General features: G+C 47.1%; 7 protein-coding genes across 7 annotated transcripts; 4 read left to right on the forward strand and 3 right to left on the reverse strand.

Moving 5' to 3' along the window:
- Positions 1-30: 30 nt before the first annotated feature.
- On the reverse strand, positions 31-977 carry L228DRAFT_247133 (hypothetical protein). Its single transcript, XM_018332569.1, has 4 exons — positions 857-977; positions 728-800; positions 466-626; positions 31-394 (listed from the first exon to the last, which is right to left on the reverse strand). Exons 1-4 carry the CDS (start codon positions 918-920, stop codon positions 243-245), a joined length of 450 nt encoding a protein of 149 aa, XP_018188307.1. The 5' UTR covers positions 921-977; the 3' UTR covers positions 31-242.
- A 298-nt stretch (positions 978-1275) lies between these two features.
- Positions 1276-3693, forward strand: L228DRAFT_247135 (Prephenate dehydrogenase). The gene is made up of 8 exons (XM_018332570.1): positions 1276-1371; positions 1606-1736; positions 1793-1904; positions 1958-2106; positions 2165-2316; positions 2370-2814; positions 2978-3109; positions 3283-3693. The coding sequence occupies exons 2-8, from the start codon at positions 1653-1655 to the stop codon at positions 3427-3429; spliced, it is 1221 nt and encodes a 406-aa protein (XP_018188308.1). The 5' UTR covers positions 1276-1371; positions 1606-1652; the 3' UTR covers positions 3430-3693.
- Positions 3694-4376: 683 nt separating this feature from the next.
- On the forward strand, positions 4377-6535 carry L228DRAFT_247136 (catalase Cat). Its single transcript, XM_018332571.1, has 4 exons — positions 4377-4743; positions 4806-5486; positions 5547-5653; positions 5713-6535. The coding sequence occupies exons 1-4, from the start codon at positions 4510-4512 to the stop codon at positions 6188-6190; spliced, it is 1500 nt and encodes a 499-aa protein (XP_018188309.1). The 5' UTR covers positions 4377-4509; the 3' UTR covers positions 6191-6535.
- A 580-nt stretch (positions 6536-7115) lies between these two features.
- Positions 7116-8278, forward strand: L228DRAFT_282841 (hypothetical protein). Its single transcript, XM_018336049.1, has 4 exons — positions 7116-7413; positions 7503-7575; positions 7726-7959; positions 8035-8278. The coding sequence occupies exons 2-4, from the start codon at positions 7551-7553 to the stop codon at positions 8058-8060; spliced, it is 285 nt and encodes a 94-aa protein (XP_018188310.1). The 5' UTR covers positions 7116-7413; positions 7503-7550; the 3' UTR covers positions 8061-8278.
- L228DRAFT_247137 (ClpP/crotonase) lies at positions 8152-9286 on the reverse strand. The gene is made up of 3 exons (XM_018332572.1): positions 9015-9286; positions 8413-8955; positions 8152-8346 (listed from the first exon to the last, which is right to left on the reverse strand). Exons 1-3 carry the CDS (start codon positions 9196-9198, stop codon positions 8294-8296), a joined length of 780 nt encoding a protein of 259 aa, XP_018188311.1. The 5' UTR covers positions 9199-9286; the 3' UTR covers positions 8152-8293.
- L228DRAFT_247139 (hypothetical protein) lies at positions 9099-9506 on the reverse strand (the record flags this gene model as incomplete). The annotated part of the gene is made up of 1 exon (XM_018332573.1): positions 9099-9506. A coding segment is annotated over exon 1 (151 nt), but the record flags the coding sequence as incomplete, so codon positions are not given.
- A 210-nt stretch (positions 9507-9716) lies between these two features.
- L228DRAFT_247140 (RER1 protein) lies at positions 9717-11060 on the forward strand. Its single transcript, XM_018332574.1, has 4 exons — positions 9717-9972; positions 10049-10166; positions 10223-10519; positions 10578-11060. The coding sequence occupies exons 1-4, from the start codon at positions 9904-9906 to the stop codon at positions 10658-10660; spliced, it is 567 nt and encodes a 188-aa protein (XP_018188313.1). The 5' UTR covers positions 9717-9903; the 3' UTR covers positions 10661-11060.
- The last annotated feature ends 1041 nt before the right edge of the window (positions 11061-12101 follow it).

The following is a 12101-nucleotide window of genomic DNA, read 5'->3' on the forward strand; positions in this document are numbered from 1 at the left end:
GAGCTTGTGGGCCTGGACACCATGAATAATTGAAGAATGATCTGAATTTTTATTATTTTGAGAATCTTGGGCATTTTTGAGCTCTAAGCTACCTAATTTAGAGGATGTACATAAAGGGACCCGCAATAAGCGCTGATGACAAGAAAGAATAATGAAGACCAGGCAAAAGCCGTTCTCCGCGTTTTTGTCATCAACCCTCTGCCACCCACTGCAAAGCCCATAAAAAGCAGTGCGCCAACAATCTAGAGACGGCGACCACGGCGACCACCCTTTCTGCGGGTAGAGTCGGAGGGGGTGGGGGTGACGTCCTCAATACGGCCGATTCTCATGCCAGAACGAGCGAGGGCACGGAGAGCGGACTGAGCACCGGGACCGGGGGTCTTGGTACCGTTACCTATAGAGCTCTTGTTAGCACCAATTCCAATCAAGACTCAATTTGGAGCAGAGGGAATTTAAAAAGCGTACCTCCAGTAGCACGGATCTTGATGTGGAGGGCGTTGATGCCAACCTCCTTGCAGCGCTGAGCGACGTCCTGAGCAGCCAACATGGCAGCGTAGGGAGAGGACTCGTCACGGTCAGCCTTGACCTTCATACCACCCGTGACACGGGTGATAGTCTCGCGACCGCTGTATAAAACATATTGTCAGAACGTATTCCTTTTCTCGAGCATTTTTTGGCCTTCTCAAATCTGGCTATCGGACTGGTGGTTCGAGCTGTATTCACTAACCTGAGATCGGTGACATGGACGAAGGTGTCGTTGAAGGAGGCGAAGATACGAGCGACGCCGAAGACGAGCTCACCTGGGGAAAATGTTAATTACGATAGTTATGATAGAATTTTATACAAAATGAATTACCTTCTCTCGTCTGGGGGCCTAGGGAGACGTTCTCCTGGGTGCGCACGACCTTCTTGGGAGGCATCTTGATTGATTTGCTGTGCAGAACTGGATCCTGTCGTCGCGGAAGTCAAAGTCGCTGAAGATCACGAGGCGAGGCGACAAAATTGGTGAGCCCTAAAATCTGCGTCTTTAGGGTTGATCGCTTGTAATACTAAAAGTGTAGTGGAAGCGGCAAATTCCGAACGCTCAGCACCTACAAAACTTCGGACCTTCGCGTACTATTTCACTTGTTGATTCTTTTCAGCTTCAGTGCAGGTGCGGCTTTAAGTAACACGATTTTTCACATCGTATCTTAAACCGCATTGTTGAAAATATGACATCGCACACAATGCCCACGGCTGCTTATGCCGTGGGTATCATTGGCATGGGCGACATGGGCAAGATGTATGCCCGAAAGATTAGTGACGCAGGTTGGAGGTAATCTATACCATTTTCTCCTTATGACTTTGAAAGTCATTTTGCTTTCGCGCAAGGTACGTTTCATTTTACCTTTATTATTCGCACCTGTTTGCAATGATGACTTGAGTGCATTTGGCTCGAGTACTGTCTTCTGTCCGGAACGCAACCATCTTGGTCCGCTTACCTTAAGGAAGGCCGTCTATGATGTAAAATCTCAGCTACCTTATTTCTTTTTGTCTGAAATCATCTTCCATACTCTTTCAGTCTTCTGTCACCATTTCTTGATCGAAGCTAACTGGTCTCAATAGTAGCACGTAGTACTAGATGTTTGGTATTTGTGGTAGACAGGTCGTACATGCTAATGCTGGTTCAACTCAGAGTCCACGCTTGTGATAGATTGGATAAATATGAAAGCCTGAAAGAGGAGTTTGAGGGTCGGGTAAAGGCGCTTGTACATAGACAATTGAGTTGCAGAATGCTGAGACTTGTGTGTAGAAGAATGTGCAAATATTTCCGAATGGCCATTTAGTATCCCGATCGAGCGACTATATTATCTATAGCGTCGAGGCGGAAGCAATTGACAAAGTGGTATCTTTATATGGACCATGTATGCCTTTCTACACCTTGCTGTTGCTCGGTGAGGTACTGATCTTCATGTAGCCACCAAGCAGGGCGCAATTGTTGGAGGTCAGACCTCCTGTAAAGCACCCGAAATTGCCGCTTTTAAAAAGCATCTTCCCGATGATGTCGACATTGTATCTTGCCACTCTCTTCATGGTCCGAATGTTGACCCGAGAGGCCAACCATTGGTAAAAGAAAAAAAGCCAGGCCACCTTATCCACAATACGCGTTAATGACATCCTATAGGTTCTTATAAAGCACAGAGCTTCTCAGGAGAGCTTCGATTTAGTCGAGCGCATCCTATCTTGTTTTGGCTCAAAGCACGTCTATCTTTCGGCAGAACAGCATGATCGTATCACGGCTGACACGCAAGCCGCGACCCATGCTGCTTTTCTAAGGTATGACGTTCATCTCAGTGCAACTCATATATGACTACTAATCTCCAGGTTAGTATGGGCACAGCTTGGCGCGCAAACAATCAGTTCCCCTGGGAAATCAACCGATATGTGGGAGGAATTGAAAACGTGAAGATCAATGTAACCTTGCGAATCTACTCGAATAAATGGCACGTCTATGCCGGCTTGGCCATTTTAAACCCCTGGGCAAAAGAGCAGATTCGGCAATATGCACAATCGGTCACGGAATTGTATAAGCTTATGCTAGGAGGTCATAGGGAAGAGCTCGCCCAACGAATCAGGACAGCAGGTGCAGCTGTCTTCAAGCCAGGTACCGGCGATGAGGACTTACTACTTCGCGACGAAGTACTTGACCGCTTTTCTCTTGGGAAAGTTCCAGAGAAGCGAATGCCAAATAACCATCTAAGCCTGCTCGCAATGGTTGACTGTTGGTGGAAGCTCGGAATAGTCCCTTACGATCATATGATCTGTTCTACCCCGGTACGCATTCTTTTTCCTTCTTTCAATTTCGAAGCTGTAGCGTTGCTGCTTTTCGACTCTTCTGAGTAGCGCTATATTCTCTTCATTCATCTTTCATTTGACCGACCGCGAAGCCTGTCAAATCATAACTCTTAAAGTTACTGACGAAAATGGTACCCCACAGCTTTTCCGACTCTGGCTCGGCGTGACCGAGTATCTTTACCGCAAACCTGACCTACTGGAAGAGGTCATCCGTGTTTCTGTTGAAGACGATACCTTCAGGTCCGACGATTTAGAATTTACATTTGCTGCTAGGGTAAGTGCATAATGTCGGGGGGATTTCACTAAATCTATTTTCGTCCTTCCTGGATGCGCGGGCTTAGGGGGAAAGACAATGTGACCTTCTCGGAAGATTTACGACTCTTCAAGATTTACTGTTCCATGTTCAGGAACCTTTTTCAAATCTAAATACTAACTGTCAAATATTAGGGATGGAGCGAATGCGTCAGCTTCGGTAACTTTGCCAGTTACCAAGATCGATTTGAACAGATCCAGAAGTATTTTGCCCCCCGCTTTCCTGAAGCCACAAGGGTGGGGAATGAAATGATCAAGACAATCTTGGAGAGGACCAGATAAGATTTGCACCTTTCCTTTTTTTCTCCCCCCTTTTGAATTTCTGGCATCGGCGTTGCGGAGCGGTCTTAATTGAAGATTTGATACACCTGGAGCGCAATTGTCGGTGTTTATGTCCAACTAGAACTCAACATGCTTTCATATTTGACCTATTTCTTCCTTCACCAGGCGTGAAGCTTAGTCTTATTAATTGAATGAAGCATATTAAGCTCGTCATGCTTAGCGCTGAGAAACCAGCGTCATGATATCTTGATGCAAAATTGGTGCAGATGTTCGGGGCAAGCTATTGGAATGCTCATGGCATGGATCCAACGAGCATTTTACTTGTCAATAAATTCGAAGACCAATGTCTTCCACAGTCTAGCAATTTAGCCATTATCAGGAAATGTACGTATGTGTGGACATCTAATACAAGAGCTTCATGATGGGGCATAGTTTGAGAAAGCGCAATCCACCAAACCAAAATGAGGCACATCAAGCACTGGTAGAAGCAGTGAAATTCGCATTTTGCAATGGTACTCTTCTATTCGATGAAGATACAGATATAAGGTACGTAGGTGTGTGATCGCATGGGAGCATAACACAAACAAGCACTGCGTAGTCGACGTCCTGTGCCGAGTAAATTTGAGAGCCGTCGGTTTCGACTGCCAATTTCAGTATTAGACAGTTCGGCGGTATCCGATAGCGATGGTTCGCTCCAGTCCGATAGCATGACCATCTACAAATTTATCATTGGTGGATCCGAAAGCGGTGTATCTGCCCCAGGTCAAAAGGCCCAAATTGAACGCTCATGACATCCAATCAGGAGTATTTCCCGTCGTACTTAGATGCCTTTCCTGGCAAAATTCCACATCGTTCGGTCCCTGGTCCGGCTAAAGGCGGGGACCCTCTCTGGAGATACCTGGTCCAAATACACCGTGCATGCTTTACATGATACCCCTTCTCCGCTCTACCTTATCTAACATCTTTCATTACTTTCTGCCACAAGTTTTTCTTCTTTTTCAAAGATTCTTTTGGCAGTTGTAGAGTACCTGATTCTTTCCCTTCTCATTTTTGTTTCGTGCTCCAACAGTTGTGGGCATCATGGCACCTCAGGATAACAAAAAGCCCTTTTATACTACTTCCAACGGCTGTCCGGTCTTCGATCCTGAGGCTGCGCAGAGGATTGGCCACAATGGACCCCTCCTACTGCAGGACTTCAATCTGATTGATCTGCTTGCTCATTTCGATCGTGAGCGTATTCCGGAGCGTGTGGTCCATGCCAAGGGTGCTGGTGCTTATGGAGAATTCGAAGTGACTGACGATATTAGCGACATTGTTAGTAAATCCATACTAGAATATCGCTAAGAACCAGAAACCGTTCTAACTTTCTCTCGCAGTGCTCTATTGATATGCTGAATGGCATTGGCAAGAAAACTCAGTGCATTGCTCGATTCTCCACTGTCGGCGGTGAAAAGGGTTCAGCGGACAGCGCGCGTGACCCTAGAGGATTCGCGATCAAATTCAAGAGCGAGGAAGGAAATTGGGATTGGGTCTTTAATAATACTCCCATCTTCTTCCTACGAGATCCAACGAAATTCCCCATTTTCATCCACACGCAGAAGCGCAACCCTCAGACCAACTTGAAAGATGCGACCATGTTCTGGGATTACCTCTCGACTCATCAGGAGTCGGCGCACCAGGTCATGCACCTGTTCAGCGATCGTGGCACGCCTTACTCATACCGACACATGAACGGATACTCTGGTCATACATATAAGTTCACGAAGCCAGACGGCACCTTCAATTATGTTCAGATCCATTGCAAGACCGACCAGGGCAACAAGACGTTCAATAACGAAGAAGCAACCAAGATCGCTTCCGAGAACCCGGACTGGCATACCCAGGACCTGTTTGAGGCTATCGAGAAAGGGCGACACCCATCTTGGACAGTATATGTTCAAGTCCTCTCCCCTGAACAAGCCGAGAAGTTTAGATGGAACGTCTTTGATTTGACGAAAGTTTGGCCTCAAAAGGAGGTGCCTCTTCGGCGGATCGGCAAGCTTACTCTGAATAAAAATGTATTTCATCGAAATCTTCTGCAAAAGGCTTTGCGAGTTGAATGCTAATATCCCGAATAGCCCGAAAACTACTTTGCCGAGATTGAGCAGGCTGCATTCTCACCATCGCACCTTGTCCCGGGCGTTGAGCCCTCAGCGGACCCTGTCCTCCAGTCTAGGCTCTTTTCGTAAGCCCGTCAGCTCCATTTAATGTGAAAGAAGCATCCTGAACTAACTGCTATTCAAGTTATCCCGATACTCATCGTCACCGCCTTGGTGTGAATTACCAGCAAATCCCTGTCAATTGCCCGCTTCGCGCTTTCAACCCTTACCAGCGAGACGGTTTTATGACCATTAATGGCAACCATGGTGCTCTGCCTAACTATCCTTCCACTGTGAGCCTCAATATGCAGTACAAGCCTGTCAAGGCCAGTCAGCAGCACGAGAAATGGGTCGGCGCAGTGACCTGCGAGCAGCTCCCTGTGTCCGACGAGGATTTCGTTCAGCCGGCCGCTTTGTGGGAGGTGCTTGGCCGGACTCCTGGTCAGCAAGAAAACCTTGTGTCCAATGTCGCTGGACATCTCTCTGGTGCGATCCAGCAGGTCCGACAACAGACCTATGGCATGTTCAGAAGGATCAATAATGACCTCGGAGCTCGTATTGAGAAGTTGACTGAGGAGAAGGTTGCTCAGGCTCATGCCAAGCCGGCGCAGCCGAAGCTATAATTGGACATATATTATTATTATTCTTCTGGTGCCTCATTTTAGAGAATTCTCTTTCTCATCTCCTTTTTTCCACGGCGATTTTGGCGTGTATCGACGATGAAGCGGGTTGTTGCTTAAGTTACAAGCCTTGTTGGATAGCCTACAGGAATCACTCATCCTCAAAATAAGGGCAAAAAGTTTCAAAACAATAAAGCCATCTCGGGAAGGTGCAATCATTCTCGCAGGTCACATGTTATCCAAACATGAAATTTCCTCAATTCATCAACGCATTAATGCAAAATCCAGTAAGCAAAGCAATTCAATATTGTTGCCGGACTTGAACGTGATTGTTTCATTGTAACCGAGGCACTTGAGCGATGATGAGATCAACAAGTTGCACGCCAAATGAAACATATTGCCAGGATCCATATTAATGACAGGTAACCGGTAATAATATAAGAATGATGAAAGAGAGCCGCTAGCTGATGTTATGTCCCGTATTATTATTATTCAAAGTGATGACATGCAGGGAAAGGGGTCCTAAAAATTTCGGGTCCAAACGGCTCTAGAACTGCGTCCCCTCCCAAGCCGTTTGCGCAATTCGCGTGCGGAGACGCGCAAATTGTGACGATCGATTGTTTCAGCATAGGTGGGGGACTTCTCCCGAAAACACACGGAGGGCCCTCGGGCATAGTAGAAACTTGGCAACTTGACGACCCTGACGACAAAGCCGCAAAAGTTGCCTCGGTGACCTCGGGGGATCGGAGGCAGAGGGGCAGCAAAGTGCTGGCGGCTACAGGTGATTCGTTGTAAACTCTGTAGAGGGGGAAGGAGCGCCACACCTTGGGGGGAGTTCTTCCAACTCCGCGCCCGATTAACCATGACGTCACTTGACTAGTTATTCCAAGGGTCGTCAGCTGCCATCCCGTCATTGTCGCCGTTTAGACCCCGCAGGTGCTCACCTTTCTATTTGCGGGACAACTCAGGATCTTCCCCACATGAGGTAGCCAAGGTTCATCTTGGAAGGGGCTAAGGTCCTCTGGTCGCTGCTAAAGGTTGCTTAACTGGTTTGACGGTATAGGTGCAGTGATGTAGTTTGAGCTGCTGCTAGGGAGTGGCAAATCAACGCATATATAATCGTGGCCGGGGAGGAAAGCTTTTTGGTTCTTTCCATTCTATATACTTTTAACGTTCATACTCCAAAAAAATCACAAGTGGACTAGTTCTACAATCAGCATTACTCTGTATGTTCCCATATTAGGCCGCGCTCCTTTTGTGCCTCTTGGGTTGCTATAGAACGACATCACTGACTGGGTCATTCCTGGATAAGCAGACATCTAATACCTCCAATTTCTTTTTTCTACAATCAAATTCAATCAAAATGTCCGGCAACCAGCAGCAGCCCGGTTAGTAATTTCTTGTTCCCCCTTGAACGAGACCCCAGCGAGCCCGCAACCCCCCTTCTTGCTGGTATCAGAGAAGCTTTACAGTTTCCCCCGAAAGCTTTTCCGGTGCCAGAGGAGAAGGGGCCACACTGACTCATGACTGACGCTTAGATCTCCTTGGAGGTTTGTTAGGCAACTTGGTGGGTGGTTTGACTGATACTGTTGGCAAAACTGTTGGCGGCGTGACTGGCACTCTCGGCGACACTGTCGGCGGCTTGGGCAAAACTGTCGGAGGCGTTGGCCAGGGCCTCGGTGACACCACCAAGGGAGTTGGCTCGACTGTCCAGGGCGCCACAAGTGGTGGCCAGCAGCAGGGCGAGGAGACCATTGGCGGAAAGAAGCAGAGTATGTCGAAGTTCCTTCCCTCATGTGAAATCGAAAATACGATCAGATTGTACTAACTTTCTCAAACTTTTTTAGCTGCTCAAAACCCCCTCGGATTGTAAATGACTATCGTTATGACTGGCTTTCTGAGCTTATGTCGCAAGCTTCTGTTATGATTTTGCATGGAACCAACTGTTGTGGGATATTTCATGATACTGGGCTGGGAACTTCTTTTTTGATTCGTTGATTGTATTTTTATGAAACTTAAGCTTCTTGCTTCAATGACCACTATGAATAATACGAACGATTGGTCTTAAATTAAACTCCTTATTCTGCCGTGAAACTTCCAAACTTTTCACTTGTCTGTCCATGCCGGGTTTTGATTTTTTTCAACAAACGCTTTCATACCTAGATGGACAAAGGTCAGAGCCGCCATTGCGTTTTGTGAAATTGGTATATTCCGGTAAAACTTACCGATCTTCTGATCTTGGCTTCCAAATAAGCTGTGGAACACTCGCCGTTCGTACTCGACCCCGTCTCGTAGTCCCAGCTCTTGACTTTTATTGACAACCTCTTTTGCTGCTTTTACAGCGACCTTGCTCTTGCTGGAAATTTCCGCCGCAGTATCCAGAGCGGCTTCGAGACACTTCTCCGAGCTTTCAAACACTCGGGCTGCCAAGCCCCATTCACCGGCCTGAGTGCCGGATATGCTCCGACCAGTGAGTATCATTTCCATGGCGCGTGACTTGCCAATAGCCCTTGTCAGCCGCTGACTGCCACCGGCGCCCGGAATGATGCCCAGTTTAATCTCTGGCTGGCCAAAAGTCGCTGAGCTTGAGCAGTAGAGGATATCTGCCATCATAGCAAGCTCGCAACCACCCCCTAGAGCATAACCGTTTACTGCACTAATGATCGGCTTTTTAATAGCCGTTGTCTGGGCAGACCAGAGCTCGATGAAATCAGTGGTATACGCATCCGAAAAGGTCAGGTCTTTCATTTCCTTGATATCCGCGCCAGCTACAATGAGATATTAGCACAGGACTATTTTTTCGCGATCAGTGGATTGGGGTCTCTACCTGCAAAAGCAGAATTACTGCCGGTGATGACCGTTGCTCCAATTTCAGGATCTTGATCGAACCTTTGGAGTGCTGCATTGAGCTCTCGGAAAAGCGGCGTGCAGAGTGCATTACGTGCTTTTGGGCGATTCAAAGTAACTGATTCAAAGTGGCAACCATTAGTCTTGGAAATGAAATATGGCATTGATTGAAAGTGATCGTTTAAGTCATACTCAGGCCGACGCCAGGCTTCGGCGTTGAAACCAACAGGTATTCATATGAAGATTGAGAGGCAGTCGAGTTTAATCTAATAAATTTAGTCCGAGGTAGAGCAACAAATTTGACGGCCACTGGCCTCAAAGACATCAATCGATTCATGCTTAAGTAGATTCAGTAGAAAATTAGGCTAGATTGGATCTCGATATTATGGTTTTAAAGTGTTGATTTCGTGAAGACAGGAGCGCATCCGTTGCCAACCGAAGAGAAGCCGAGGGACGGAGGGGGATGGCATTCCGGGGTAAAGCCACAAGGAGCAAAAGAGACCATGTGAGGAGCGTTGCGGAGTAATGAATACCTTCAGAATCATGTAAAGGACGTGCGATGCCAAGTACCTTGAACTCTATCGTTTGACAACTGAAATTCACCGCCAAGCTTCGTTTCAGGGACGTCCGATATGGGAGACAATGCGGCGATTGCCGACAATAGCGAACCTTAACCTGTTCAGGACTGTCGCGTCGTGGCCAGAGCGTTTTCTCCTAGAACTTGGTGTAAACTTCAACATCATCCCAACGACTGCCTCTGAGTTCAAGTGGCGCGGAAAGGTCCTTCCAAACCCCAGCGACATCACTTTCAAGGTGCAGGATCTCTATCCTGTTCAGGCGGCTTGTCTCCCTACCGTCTTCCCAGCGCAATGGATGTCCCAGAACCTGAGCAGACCCCTTTTGGGGTGGTCTCTGAACATACTTCACGCTTCGCAAGGGTAAAGTAATCTCTCAGTGCATCGGCGTGAAGTTTTCATGTTTTATTTTGCAAATCGTGCTAATAGTTTGTTATAGCAATATCAGAACTACCTGGACAAGTCCACGCCTCACACCAAATATCGTTGGGCTGGTACCGGCGTGCTCCTGCTTGTTTTCATGCTTAGGATAGTCCTCGCGCAGGGTTGGTACATTGGTATTGTTTACCCTATTCCCCTTTATTAGATGATACACGGGGCTGACTCACTATAGTTTGCTACACGGTTGGAATCTATCTACTGAATCTCTTCCTTGCTTTTCTGCAACCCAAATTCGACCCTTCGATTGAACAAGATGAGGGCATGGAGGACGGCGCTGCCGGTGGCCTTCCCACCAAGCAAGACGAAGAGTTCAGGCCGTTCATTCGGAGACTTCCCGAGTTCAAGTTCTGGTACTCTGCGACCCGGGCCCTGGCGATTGGATTTGTCTGCACCTGGTTCGAGATTTTTGACATTCCCGTCTTCTGGCCGATTCTGGTCGTTTACTGGTTCATCCTGTTTTGTCTGACGAGTATGTACATGAATCATCCGAGAGTGTGTGAGAAACAAGAAGCTAATTTTCTTTACAGTGAGGAGACAAATCCAGCACATGATCAAGTACAGATACGTGCCGTTTTCGATTGGAAAGACTCGGTACAATCGAGCCAATTGAGCGGAAGGCGCTTGAGAGTGTCATTCTATTTTAATGATGATGACTTTTGCAGGTACATCTTTGGGGGTGATTACCTGCTCTTGATGGGCCCGTCTGTGGCCGTTCTCATTTCGGAGCCCTGGAATATTTTGTACTATTATCATTGGAATCTGGGAGTCATTTTGTCTTGAACCATGTGCTCTCCGATGGAAGCCCTTGTTCTTGTCCATTATGCACGTTCGAACAGAGGATACAGGATAAGTTGGTTGCGCAGTCAATATTGCCTCACGTACATGCTCTGATCTAGCCTCTATCGCTCCCATATGCCGCGATGCGAAATGAATGTATCGTTACTGTATTTAATATAGATTAGTTCTAATTGTCCTCACACGAAGAGAAGTTCAATCAAGATATTCAAGGATAAATGTTTGATCGGAATAGGAAGAGAATGAGTCCCTAGAGGCTTTTCTTGTTGCATAGGAAATCGGCCATTGCTAGGTCTTCCAATTCGAACAACACATCTGCTGATGAGCTCCTGCATAGCCTTTATCAATGTCGATATAACAGTTACTGGACCTAGGGGCAGCGCCGCTGTTTGATGCTGGTTAGACTGAACGATTGATATGTAGAAGATGCAATGCCGACATTAGTCCCGTCTGGACTTACAAGGGGGAAAAAGAATCGAGGAGCGTCAGGTGTCAACGTCGCAAGAAAATTTCCCCAATATTCAGCGGACGGTCTCCCGAGGCGAAAAAAAGTCGCGCTAACAATGAATTGATGCAATGGATGCATTAGAGTACTGATATGGTTGCTTAGATCGAAACCAAACAAATCGTCATCACAGTCACATGTGAGTAATGTGTTCTGCCAAGGAAAGATTCTGGAAGGGAGCCATTTAATGAGAGTCGCCGATGACAATAACAATGCACAAGATTGGTCGCTCCCTTTGTCTCTTTGAAGTGGGTGGCATTGCATAGAAGTGCGGCTACTTACCTACCTAGGAAAATGGATAGTCACCGCGGTATATCCATGTCTGTCCCGTTCATATAGATACCTTCTTTTCGATATTAAGCCACATATGAGAGAAACCCTCAATTGTCTCGTCGGCGCAAGGGGACCATGTACAAAAAGGTACTTTTGATGATTGCAGCATGTGGATCGACCGGATGGGAAGTGACTTTCCATAGAGGCGCGGCAGCGTTGTGTCAGCCCACGCATACTGGTGGGCCCACGAATGGTTCCTAGACATGTATGCTCAAGCAGCATGGTGGTTTGAGGCAGCCTTACCAAGTAAATCTCCATTCCCTGGGGATCAGACAAGAGGACGCCCAGGACATTGTATGTAGTTTTTGACGACAGCGACAGTTGAGGTTCCAACACTTGTCACTGGCACAGGATGTAAATGGACAAATTTAAAAGACACGGACTTCAATTTTAGGTATAATGAAACCGGTTTGGGAAG

Source organism: Xylona heveae (genome assembly GCF_001619985.1).
Source record: "Xylona heveae TC161 unplaced genomic scaffold L228scaffold_5, whole genome shotgun sequence".
In the NCBI taxonomy this organism is placed as follows: domain Eukaryota; kingdom Fungi; phylum Ascomycota; class Xylonomycetes; order Xylonales; family Xylonaceae; genus Xylona; species Xylona heveae.